The sequence below is a fragment of the Chiloscyllium punctatum genome, chromosome 11 (assembly GCF_047496795.1).
Source record: "Chiloscyllium punctatum isolate Juve2018m chromosome 11, sChiPun1.3, whole genome shotgun sequence".
Lineage (NCBI taxonomy): Eukaryota > Metazoa > Chordata > Chondrichthyes > Orectolobiformes > Hemiscylliidae > Chiloscyllium > Chiloscyllium punctatum.
The window spans coordinates 15,748,711-15,762,644 of NC_092749.1; the positions used below are offsets into that span (position 1 = coordinate 15,748,711).

Below are 13,934 nucleotides of genomic sequence, written 5' to 3' on the forward strand. Positions count from 1 at the left end.
CCTCAATTAAAGATGTCAAATACAGGTGGTACTAAAATACTGCAAAAATCACACTGTTCAATATCTTCAGCACTGAATAAAAATTTCATAACTATCAGGATGAATGATGTCTTCATCATCTGTAGTTAGTGGTAGAACATCATCCGTTTCTTCTTCATCATGTCATCCCGTAGATGATCTTCCTCTGTACCACCCAATCCATTTGAAATTCCACATTTCTTGATTGATTTGGAAATAGCGCCAGCTTTCATTTCCTTCCATAAATCAACAATCCATTCTCAGATCAGTGGCAACGATGGAGCCCGCATACTGCCTCCTTTCGCATATATTTTTTTCTCTTTCACACATCCAGTTACTTCGTTCTCATGACCTTAAATGACATATCGATACCAACATCTATTGGTTGCAATACACTTGTAAATTCACGGAGGATGTCAGTATTATGTGATTGGATGTTATCAACAACATTCTTCACTTAGTGGGACTAAACTGGTCCCAGACGACTAAACTGTTTTCCTTATGTAGTCCAACAGGGTCATAAATTCCAAATTTCCTTCATCCATCTGGATGCATATGGATGACAAATGTTTTTGGAAATTTCCCCTTTGGTAAAGTTTCACTCTTAAAAAACAGGCATCGGTTTTAACTTAGTGCGATCAGCCATATAAAGAACTAAAAGTAAACCTACTTTTCTCATGGCCAGTGTTCTCAACAATACGATTTTTTCTCTTTTTTGGTTCACAGTTCGATTCCCCGACATGTCGAGGGTCAGAGGAGTTTCGTCCAAATTTCCAATGTACAATAACTTGCAGCCTTTCTTCTGCCAATTTCGTAATACAAACTAACATGTCTTTTACGATTTGGAGGTGTCAGTGTTGGATGGGGGTGGACAAAGTTAAAGTGTGATTTTTAATCTTAACTTTTTAGTTCAGCTTTTATGCAATCTTAGTTCTCTAAAGTGCTAGGTTATGTCTTCTCATGACCCTTGTGCACCATCCAGTACTGGTCTCAAAATTAGAAATTCCACCTTCTTTGATTGTTTCGTGCATGGATTTGGATGGCTTCATGACTAACACATCTTCTATTTTGATGATTTTCAAGTACCTACACAGCAATGCTTCTTTCCAATCGTGGCCACTTGCTTGGTTTACTTCAGTTGGCACACTTTCATTTCAGCATTGTCTGAAGTTGGTTCGCTATCTTTCTCCAGTCACTCAAGTTTCTCTGAAACACAATTCTCTTGCTGCTCCAGCTGTTTTCTCTGCAACTCCAATAACTTTCAGTTTAAACGCTGCTGTATTTTTTTTTGTTTTCTCCACAGGACATTTTTACAAAAAAATAAAGAAATTTCAGAACTTCAACTAGTTATCCATGATGTGGAGGAGCTGATGTTGGAGTGGGATAGACATAGTTAAAAATCACAACACCAGGTTCTAATCCAAAAGGTTTATTTGGAAGCACTAGCTTTTGGAATGCTGCTCCTTCATCAGGGAGTTGTGGAGAATAAGACACAACTCTTATAACAAAAGATTACAGTGTCATAGAGATGTCCAACCTGTCCATGCCGACCAGATATCCCAACCCAATCTAGTCCCACCTGCCAGCACCCGGCCCATATCCTTCCAAACCCTTCCTTTCATATACCCATCCAAATGCCTCTTAAATGTTGCAATTGTATCCGCCTCCACCAAATTCTCTGGCAGCTCATTCCATACCCATACCACCCTCTGCGTGAAAAGGTTGCCCCCTTAGGTCTCTTTTATATCTTGCCCCTCTCACCCTAAACCTATGCCCTCTAGTTCTGGACTCCCCAACCCCAAGGAAAAGACTGTCTACTTATCCTATCCATGCCCCTCATAATTTTGTAAACCTCTATAAAGGTCACCCCTCAACCTCCGACACTCCAGGGAAAACAGCCCCAGCCTGTTCAGCCCCTCCCTGTAGCTCAAATCCTCCAACCCTGGCAACATCCTTGTAAATCTTTTCTGAACTCTTTCAAGTTTCACAACATCTTTCTGATAGGAGATCAGAATTGCATGCAATATTCCAACAGTGGCCTAACCAATGTCCTGTACAGCCGCAACATGACCCCCAACTCCTGTACTCAATACTCTGACCAATAAAGGAAAGCATACCAAATGCTGCCTTCACTGTTCTAGCTACCTGCGACTCCACTTTCAAGGAGCTATGAACCTGCACTCCAAGGTCTCTTTGTTCAGCCACACTCCCTAGGACCTTACCATTAAGTGTATAAGTCCTGCTAAGATTTGCTTTCCCAAAATGCAGCACCTCGCATTTATCTGAATTAAACTCCATCTGCCACTTCTCAGCCCATTGGCCCATCTGGTCCAAATCCTGTTGTGATCTGAGGTAACCCTCTTCGCTGTCCACTATATCACCAATTTTCGTGTCATCTGCAAACTTACTAACTGAATGATATATTGAAGAAACCTGGATTGTTGTTAAGTCTTTCAACTTTTAGAATGCTTCGGTTCATTAATATGTAAATCCCAGAATTTCACTTAAGTCACCTTCGCGATAACTTAAAAGTTTTATAACAAAAGGTGACATTATCCACATTTCCTTCGAACAACAGCTGGTGCCAAAGAAGCAACTGTCTGGGATATGACACAATGCATATCCTTGTTGGATAGCTCAATAACTCAGACAGGTTTCCTTCAGTTCACAAACCATAGCGTTCCTCATAGCTTTAGTGTGATGATCTCTGCACTCAACTTCAAAAGGCATGCAGTTTCTTAAGAACAAATGGATGGTTGCAATGAATTGAATATGGTATTTTCAACCAAATGGGCAAATAAAATATCAAATTAAGCAAAGGTATCAGTCAACTGTACACCAATTTGTTCATATATAAGAAAGCATTGAACGCAGGACTCAAGACCATTTGGCCCTTCAATAAAGATCACCGGTGCTCAAGCTGTGGCCTGAATTTTCCATTTTCCTGTCTGCCTCTCCATAACCCTTCATCAAAGGCATCCAATAATCATTCAAGATAAGCAACAGGATTAGGCTATTTGGCCACTGAACCTGCTCCTCATTTAGTAACACCACAGCTGATCTGATTGTAGTTTTCACATCACTTCCTTGCTTGTTCCCATAAATGTCAATTCCCTTGCAAAACAAAAATCTGCACAACTCAACCTTTACTATATTGAAATTCTACAGAATGCGGTTATAGAATTCTAAAGACTAATAACCCACCAAGACAACTTCTTTCCTATCTTCTTCTCAAAAAGAGACCCATAACTTTTATGGTGTGCAAACAAGGAACCATGTAACCTTCCATACATGTGCAGTTTATATGTGCAGAATTTCCCCTCGGATTATGTAGCACAAAACAAACATCAGTAGAACTATAACCTGGCAAAGGTTAGTGTTTTCAATTATATTTGGGGTAGGGAAGAAAACAAAAGAGGATGCTCAAGTCACAACACTGATTACAATGTTTTAATAGTGCACCATTTGACTTACAACATCTGGAGTTAATATTTTCATCAGGTTGTCTGACCTCAGCATAGAAAACTGAGTAGTTACTACCCTGTAATAAGTTGTTCAGACAGTGACTTTTTTCTAAACTTAACAAAAATGAATTGCAATCAGAAAGAGCTGTTTAAAATAAAACAGAGATTTACCATGATGGCTGGATAATTTCACAGTAAAGAATTTGATAGCTATAAAGAACTCTTTGTGTAACTCTGGGCTCCTGCGATATGCAGATGATCAGGAGCCCAGGGGCTGTTGACAAGTGATGCTGATTATTTCTGAGCAAACTGAGCAGGTTGAAACTGGAAATAAGTTACAGAAACAGAGACATAGAGTGAGAGACAAAAAGTCAGAAGTGTGTGCAGTTGTTCTCTCCTGCATAAGGTGCCAGTTCTCCGCCGTTAAAAAAAACTCTACTTAACCTTACAGAAAACTGGTTACTTTTTCTGTAGCAGTTATTCCGAGCTGTGACTTTTCATTTGATAAATCAGACATTGTACAAATGAACCATGCATTGTGTGTCTCTTACAAACGATTCAAAGCAATCAGAAAAGTCAACTAAACACCACAACTTGACTAGCTAAAGTACCATTTCAACACAGGAATCAGGAATGAAAGACCACTGAACTGATTTTCCAGCTTTTCTACCTCGACCAATAATCAATTTTCTGTATTTATTTTCCTGAGTGCATGCTTGTATAAGAAGGAGGTTATAAAAGGGAATAAGACTTTTAGTTTTTAAAAGAGTTATACACCAATGGTTTGTCAGTTTACCTGCAGCTATAGTCTAATTACTTGTAATCAATAATTTGTGGCTAGTACAGAAATCTGACCAGTTTTTTTTTTTATCAGCTCAATCTGAAAGTCAGGTAAAATGAGATACTGCATTTATCACAATTATTATCGCCTCCTTTGGCACGTTTTGGCTGATCGCACATGCACTGGTTCTATTACCTAGTGTCAATCACCTGCCTTTTCCCACATCCCTGCTCACCATTTCTAATCAAATAATCATTCACTGTCCTCTTGAATGCCCTTAACTGAAAGCATCCACCAATTTCCAGGCAGTACGAATTATAACCTACCTACACAAGCAGTGTGAAAAAGGTTTTATCTTACATCACTAATACTTTGTTTTCACATCACTTTAAATCTATACCTTTTTTTCCCTTTAACAAGCAGGAACAGCTTCATCCTATTTACTCTGAACAGCCTACTCATGATTATGAAAACCTCAATCAGATTTTCTATCAGCCTTCTTCTCACCAAGTAGGACAGTTGCAACTTCTGCAATCCATCTTCGTAACTTCTCATTCCTGAAGCCATTCTTGTATATTGCTCAGCAGTCTCTGCAATGCACTGATATCTTTCTCACAATTTGTGGCATCCACAACTGTGTAAAATGCTCTCAAGTCCAAAAAATTACCTTATTTAAGTTCATCATCACCTCCCTGCACTTGCACAATGCCCCTATTCATAAAGCTGTATGTTTTATGAGCTGCTCTCTTGACCTGTCCTGCCAACTTCAGTGACCTGTGAACATATACATCCAGTTTCTACCACTCTGGCACCCTATTTAGAACTGTACCCTTATTTTATATTCTGACCAAAGTGCATCACCTCAAACGTCTGTGCATTGAACCTCAATTGACACCTATTCATCCATAACACCAACTTAGTAATGTTCAGGAAAACTGCTGTTTTGAAAGATCAATTATGAGCACTCCAGCAACTTGGAAAAGCAGCTGTAGCATATCAGCATAACCTTAAACCAAAAAACAAGTGGGCAACATTGAACAAACCTGCTAGTATCTCAGGGATTAAATACTCTTGACATGAGCAGACTGGCAGTCAAGACAGCTTCAACCCCTAACTCAAGCTCACACCTTCCTCACTTGCACTTATTCCTGAGGTCCAAAGAATGACAGCTTCGTCAAAATAAACTGTAAAAGGTAATGAAATAGCTACCTCTTCACTGTCTTCCTCTTCTGCTTCTTCAGATTCATCCTCGCTGTCCTCAAAGAAGACAGATTTAGCTGCTCGCTGTGATTTGGCAGATGATGAGCAGGATGGCCCAGCATCAACTGTGGATGATGACACAACAGCCTCTTCAGAGGTGCCCTTGCTGGCTTTGGCAGGTTCTTTGTCTGAACCAGATCCAGTAATACTATCTCCACTTGCCAGTTCAGCTTCCTCACTTCCATAATCAGAACTTGAGGAGATTCCGACAGTCTCCCCCAATTTTCCATTTTTGCTCTTTTTCTCACCCATGCCTGCTTCACTGCTCTCCAACTCTCCATTTATCTCTTTTTCAGTTTTATTTGTCTCATCATCTTTAGGCAGAGGTTTTTTAACAGTGGGGGTAGTTTTGCTCTTTGCATGTTTGGCACTGTTCTGGTGTTGTCCATATCGAGTGAGTAACTCTTCAATTGTCATTGTAGCCTCTTCGTGTAAAAGTGCAGCCTCCTCATGGTCAACTGGAGAAAAATATAAAAAAAAATTGTTGATCTATTATGGGGTGGATGTATCTTACCAACTAAATAGCTTTAGGGAGTTATCACTAGCATATTGGAAAGGGAAAGAATGCTTTTACCAGACCTGTACACTCATAACCTGATCCACATATGAAATATCTCCTAACTAAAGGATCAAACCTAAAAGCTTTTTCAACAATTCATACGCGAAGTTATTTAGTAAACCTCTCATGCCTGATGGAATCCATGAATAAAATTTTCCCTGTTCTTTTCCATTTTGAGTTCATACCTATTTCAAAACCTCTTTTAGCTTCTCCTGTGTTGTGGATTTGTAGGATATCTTTCACTATCAAATTTAGTTGTGACAAATAGGTCTTTTCAGAAGTAATAAACAACCTGCATAAAAAAGGTAATTTGTCCATGTGGATTTCCAGAAGACAGCTGAAAAGATGCCACAAAGATACTACACAAAATGAGGACTCAGAGTGCAGGAGTAACTTTGCCACAGATAGAGAATTGGTTTGTTAACAGTAAAGAGATGGAATAAAATGGATCAAGTTGGCAACACAGTTAAAAGTCAAATGCCAGAGATCAGGGATAGTTATTTACACAGTCTATATTAATGTGAGGAAAATACATATGTAACCTAATCCTCACCAATCTGCCTGCCACAGATGTATCTATGACAATACTGGTAAGAGTGATTGTCAGATTTCTTATGGAGATTAAATCTGGCTTCACACTGATAATAACTTACATTTGTTGTGGGCATGTTCGCTGAGCTGGGAATTTAGTTAGCAATGTTTTTATTGATTGGACTCCATCAATCAACACATTGACCGAGACCCAACTTGACCACTGCTACAAACAACTGAAACTGGCAACTGGAAACAGCAGGAACAAAATCAAATAAATTCCAACTGACCAGTAAAGTGGTGCTTCACAGGAGGCTCCACAGCTCTGAGGATGTCACTGAGAAAGGAGACAACACACTTGCAAACCAAATTCCCAGCTTGGCGAACATACCCGCAACAACTGCAAATGGCAAGTGACCGACAATTCTTTGAGTATCTTACACCATGTTCTGTGACACTACCATAGGGCTAAATGGGACAGACATTGTACAGATTTAGCAACTCAAATCTGAGTAATCATGAGGTGCTGTGGACCATCAGTACAGTATCATACCCCAACATCTAAATCGTCATGGCCTGGCAACAAGCCAGGGATCAATCTAGTTCAAAGAAGACTGCAGAAAGGTATGCCAGAAGGAGACATATATAAAAATGAATGGACAATCTGGAGAAATTACAAAATAGGACGACTCCGAGCATAAGCAGCAACTGATAGACAGCATTAAACAATTTCACAACCAACTCTGCACTCCTGCCACGTCCAGTCAATTTACTGGAGGAGGCGACTCCACAAATATCCCCATCAGAGCAAAAGATAAGGCTGAACATAATCGCAACAATCTTCAGATGAAAGTACAGTGGATGATCAATCTTGCCTCCTCCAAAGGCCCACATCATCACAGATGACTATTTAGTTAACTTGATTCACTCCACGTGTTATTAGGAAATGGTTGGAGACACTAGATACTGCAAAGCTACGAGTCCCGACAATACTCCAGCAACAGTACTGAAGAGCTATGCCCCAGAACAGCTGCAGCAGTGGACAAGCTGTTCCAGTACAGCTAAAACACTGGCAGCTTCTCAACAATGTATGCAATATCCCAGGTATGTCCTGTATTCAGCTAAAACACTGGCAGCTTCTCAACAATGTATGCAATAGCCCAGGTATGGACAAATTACTGCCCCAGTTTACTTAGGATCATCAGTAAAGTGATGGAACATGTCATTATCAGGACCAACAAGCAGCACTTGCATACAGACGTCCAGTTTGGGTTCTGCCACGGCCATTTAGCTTCTGACCTCATGACAGCCTTGATTCAAACACAAAAAACCTGAATTCCAGAAGGGAGGTGAGTAACAGCTCCTGACATCAAGTGGGGCATCGACCAAGTAGGGCATCAAGGAGCTGTAGGAAAACCAGAATCAATCTGAATCGGGGGGGGCAAACTCCCTATTGGTTGGAGTCATACTTGGCATATAGGAAGACAGATACGTTTGGAGACCAGTCATCACAGCTTCAGGAGATTTCTGCAGGAATTCTTCAGGTGGCATCCTAGGACTTTCCTCCATCATAAAGTCAGAAGTGGGAATGTTGATGATTGCACAATGTTCAGCACCATATGCAATCCCTCAGAAACTGAAACATTCCATGTCTAAATGCAAAAAGAATTGGAACAATATCCAGGCTTTGGCTGAAATGGGGGAATTATCATACCACACAAATGCCAGACAATGATCATCTCAAATAAGAGACAATCTAACCACAGTGGCTGCAAGAACAGATCAAAGTCTATTAATACTGCAGTTAAGTAATTCACCTCCTGACTCCTTAAAGCCTGTCCACCATCAACAAGGCACAAGTCAGGAATGTGACAGAATACTCAACATGCCTGGATGTGGTTTAGCTCCAACAACACTGAAGAAGCTTGTCACTACCTGGGACGAAGCAACCAGATTGATTCGCAACACATCAACAAACATTAAGTCACTGGTCAATCGCAGCAAGGTATACTGTGTATAAGATGCACTGTGGAAAATCAAAGATCCCAAGACAGCACCTTTCAAATCCATTACCACGTCCATCTAGAAGGACAAGGGCAGCAGGTACATGGGAACACCACAAACGGCAGGTTCACCTCCAAGGCACTCACCAACCTGACTGGATATATATCATCATCCCTTCATGTCAATGGGTCACAAGATCCTGGAATTTCCTCCCGAATGGCATTATGGGTTTACCAGCTCTCCATCAGGCAATCACGCATAGTCAATAAATGCTGGCACAGCCAATAATGCCCACATCCCACAAATGAAGTAAAAACAAAATGACTGAGACTAGGATACCATATAAATTTGCTGACGACAAACTTGGATAAATATAGTAAGTTATGAATAGGATATAAAGATGACTGCACAGGGACATACAAGATGCATAGTAGTGAGGGAGGATTAATGACATGGTAGAAAACAAGAATAAAAATACAATTATGATCAGTTGTTCATTTCTAGGGAACAACTGGTTTGCTTTAAATCAAATAACAAGGCACCCAATCAAAACTGAATTCTTTACATTGTTCATGCATTCTGGACCCTGACCAACCAGTAAACAGAACTCAATTCAATCCACTTATCTGTTTTATGGGATGTGGGCACTGATCAACATTTATTGTTGATTCCAATTTGCATGAGATGGTGTTGGTGAGCAGCCTTCACTAACTATTGTAGTCTATGTGGTAATGGTGGCACTCAGATGGCTGTTAACGGAGGGAGTTCCAGGATTTCTTACAATGAAGAAATGGTGACGCATATCCAAGTCAGGACAGCGGATGGCTAGCAAGAGATCCTGCAGATGACTGCAATAGGGTATCACTTTTTGTGGAATTTAAATTGTGTGTAATCAGGTCCCATTCCACTTAAAATCAGATTACTTTCAGCTTACCATCATCTTCGTCAGCAACTTTCTCGCCATCATCCTCCTGAGGTCGGCCTGCAATCTGGGCAAGTTCCTTGATTACCATCTCCTCTGTGAGCTTGCTATCTATGGACAGAAAGGCATCCTCCAGTGCCTTGAATTCAAAAAGGTAAAAAAAATTAGATTAGATTAGATTCTCTACAGTGTGGAAACTGGCTCTTCGGCCCACTAAGTCCACACTGACTCGCCGAAGAGTAACCCACCCAGACCCGTTTCCCTCTGACTAATGCACCTAACACCATGGGCCATTTAGCATGGCCAATTCATCTGACCTGCACATCTTCGGACTGTGGGAGGAAACTGGAGCAGACACTAGGAGAATGTGCAAACTCCACAGACAGTCGCCAGAGGCTGGAACTGAACCTGGGACCCTGATGCTGTGAGACAGCAGTGCTAACCACTGTGCTGCTCCATCTTAATGTTGTTAGGGGTTTTGAATACTAATCACAAGAAAAAGAATAGTGAATATAATTGGACATGGGGTTGCACTGGAAGAGGAAAATCACAAAACCTGTACTCAAACCATAACTGCTTCTCATGGAACCTCTTTGGAGTATTACACTTAAAAAGAACAACCCAAAATTCAACACAAACTACTCCTGTTCACTATTAACAGTTAACTCAGGGGATAGTAGTGAGCAAGTAGCATCAACTTGATTTAATTGCCACTGTGTTAGAAGGCTGATGTTCAAGATCAACTCTAGATTTCACAGCGAAATAAAAGCTTACACTTGCAGTTCGCCTCATACGATCCCTCAAAGTGGACAGTAACGACCTTTCATTTTGAAAACAAAGAAGTCCCCTCATATCTGGGCCAACTCCAACCCTCAGACCAATAGCAGTCAAACAATAAATTGGTTATTCATCTGTTTGGCTGTTTGTGTGCCCACAGATGATGTTATAGATCATGAAATAACAGTCATCACTGTTTTGTCAATAATAATGATCAGCTATTATGTAAAAGGCATCACATAAATCCAAGATCTTTCAATGCTGTGTTGACTTCTTAACTAGAAGAATGCAGTTTTTCAAAAAATTCACTTGTAACAAAAAATGGAGCAATGCTTTCAAAGGTATTTTTTCCCCCACAAATGACAGAAGCCTTAAATAATTCCAAGCTGGGAGTAGATAATATTACAGCTGCAATCTGACTTCCAAATAATTAGAAACAAAAACCTTGTAAACAATGTGCCCGTTCTTTGGAAACTGCCATGACAGCAACTATACAACTATAAGTGCATTTACGTGACAAACTATCCCAATACATTTCACAGCAGCATTATAAAGCAAGACATGAAATGGTGTCACGTTCCTACAGCACTACCGAGTTATGCTTGGACAAAAAGTTACAAAAGAAAAAACACTGGTCTTGGGATTGAAACACACAGTGCTTCACTCAGAGTAAGGGGGAAAACGTGTAAATTATTCAGTTTTCTTAAATTGACAACGATATTGAGGCCACCCTCAATGAGTTTACATAGCTCTTCAGCATCACCTGGTGGAACAAATAAGAAGCTGCCAGAACTGAAAAATGTTGGACAAATGACTTTACAGGCTTAAAAAACCATGCTCCTTCACATTTGCTCAAAAGTATCAGTTCCTCCCTTTTAGATTGTCTGACTACATACTACTCCCACCTGCACCAGTTTGGTTTCTTGCCCCTCCTTTGTGTCATAAGAGTTGACTGCTCAGGTAATCCATTCCTTTATCACCTACACTGCATTCAAGACAAGGTCTCGCAACATCAGGGAATGCAAGGGTTTTCCACTTTGACGCTGGGTCCAAACATTTAGACAGTTAAAACTTGCCAAAAGTCAAACCCAAATCCCTAAAGCTAGTAAACCCAGCCACCTTCTTAACATTCAGCATAATCAAAGTTGAGACAAATACCCGAAGTGCATCCTCAAAAAACTAGGAGGGAAGCAAAACTATCGTCAACAAACTAAAAGGAGATTACTACAATCAGGTCCTGATATTTGTCATGAACTGAGAGTTTAAGAAATTTGTTCAAGTCAATTCCCAATCCTTAAATAACTCCACTTCTTCCCACCCCTTTGCACAAAAAGTGTCATAATGCACATGCAACACAATTGGATACTTCCTGCATAATGCTTTCATCTGGGGAGTGTTACTGAACAAAAAGACATGGGTGCACAAGTGCACAGTTCTTTGAAAGTGGAGTTGCAGGTTGGCAGGGTGGTGAAGGTGGCACTTGGCACACTGGCCTTCATTGGTCAACGCACTTAGTATAGGAATTGGGACGTGTTAAGACGCTGGTAAGGCCATTTTTAGAATACTGCCTTCAATTCCGGTCTCCCTGCTACAGGGAAGATGTTGTTAAACTTGAATGGATTCAGAAGATGATTTTGGGTAATCCAAGATGGAAGACGGGGAAAAACCTGTGGCTGTAAGAGCTGCTGCTTTTTTCTGAGGTATTTTCAATGTTGGAGGTGATTTCCTTGAATTCTGGGAGCAACATATACTGTTTTATATGATGTCGCATTGCTTTGAAACTTTGGGGTAAAAAGATCAAAACAACAACATGTTTAAAAGGAGGAAGCAGGAAAATAGGCAGCGACCACATGGTCAGTGAGGGAGAGAGAAACACAAAGAAACCGACACTGCCGCACTCCTAACTGACACAGCAGTGAATCTGCACAGTTATTGCCTTTGCTGTTTGAATCCATGTATCTCTGGACAACGGAGGGCATATAGGAAAAATTAACAAACAGCGAAATTCACAGTTGACCTTGGAGGAACCTGTGTGGAAGAGCTCACAGCACAGGAACAGATAAGTGCATAGATTTTAAGTGTAACCCTGCTACAGTAGTGAGTACAGTCGGTTCTTTCTTGACTATGTTTTATTTTACTATGGAGAAGGACATGGAAGACAGAGAATGTGGGGAAATAGTTGGTGACATTTTGAAACATGTCCATATTATAAAGATGGTGGTACTGGATGAATTGAAATGCATAAAAGCGGATGAATCCCCAGGACCTGATAAGGTGTACCCTAGAATTCTGAGAAGCCAGGGAAGTGATTGCTGGGCTCCTTGCTGAGATATTTGTCTCATCGATAGTCACAGGTGAGGTGCCGGAAGACTGGAGGTTGGCTAACGTGGTGCCACTGTTTAAGAAAGATGGTAAGGACAAGCCAGGGAACTATAGACTGGTGAGCCTGACATCAGTAGTGGGCAAGTTGTTAGAAGGAATCCTGAAGGACAGAATTTATATATATTTGGAAAGGCAAGGACTGATTAGGAATAGTCAATATGGCTTTGTGCGTGGGAAATCATGTCTCATTTTTGAAGGACTAACAAAGACGATTGATGAGGGCAGAGCGATGGACGTGATCTTTACGGACTTCAATAAGGCATTCGACAAGGTTCCTCATGGCCAACTGTTTAGCGAGGTTAGATCTCAAGGAATGCAGGGAGAAGGAGCCATTTGGATACTGAATTGGCTCAGAGTAGAAGACAGAGGGTGGCTTTTCAGACTGGAAGCCTGTCACCAGTGGTGTGCCACAAGGATTGGTGCTGGGTCGACTACTTTTTGTCATATATATAAATGGTTTGGATGTGAGCATAAGAGGTATAGTTAGTAAGTTTGCAGGTGACACCAAAATTGGAGGTGTTACGGACAGTGAACATTACTGCAGAATATAACGGAATCTTGATCAGATGGGCCAAAGGGCTGAGGAGTGGCAGATGCAGTTTAATTTAGATAAATGTGAGGTGCTGCATTTTGGAAAAGCAAATCAGAGCAGGACTTATACACTTAATGGTAAAGTCCTAGGGAGTGTTGCTAAACAAAGAGACCTTGGAGTACAGGTTCATAGTTCCTCAAATGTGGAGTTGCAGGTAGATAGCATAGTGAAGGCAGCGTTTGGTATGCTTTCCTATATTGATCAGAGCATTGAGTATAGGAGTTGGGAGGCTATATTGTGGTTGCACAGGACATTGGTTAGGCCACTTTTGGAATATTGTGTGCAATTCTCATCTCCTTCCTATTGGAAGAATGTTGTGAAACTTGAAAGTGTTCAGAAAAGATTTACAAGCATGTTCCCAGGATTGGAGGATTTGAGCTATTAGGAGAGACGGACACTCTTTTCCCTGGAGCATTGGAGGCTGACGGCTGACCTTATAGAGATTTATAAAATTATGAGGGGCATGGATAAGATAAATAGACATGGTATTTTCCTTGTGGTAGAAGAGCCCTGAACTAGAGGGGGCACAGGTTTAGGGAGAGTGGAAAGATTTAAAAGAGACCCAAGGGGCAACTTTTTCATGCAGGGGATGGTGCATGCATCAAATGAGCTGCCAGAGGAAGTGGTGAAGGTTGGTACAAATG

General features: G+C 40.8%; 1 protein-coding gene across 1 annotated transcript in view; it reads right to left on the bottom strand.

The window, feature by feature from the left end:
* ppm1g (protein phosphatase, Mg2+/Mn2+ dependent, 1G) overlaps positions 1–13,934 on the bottom strand; it is a 44,345-nt gene that overhangs the window by 12,829 nt on the left and 17,582 nt on the right. The window contains exons 4-5 of the mRNA XM_072580350.1: positions 9,552–9,678; positions 5,473–5,981 (exon numbers count right to left, since the gene is read on the bottom strand). Coding sequence (XP_072436451.1) covers positions 5,473–5,981; positions 9,552–9,678 — 636 coding nt within the window. The remainder of the gene's footprint in view (positions 1–5,472; positions 5,982–9,551; positions 9,679–13,934) is intronic.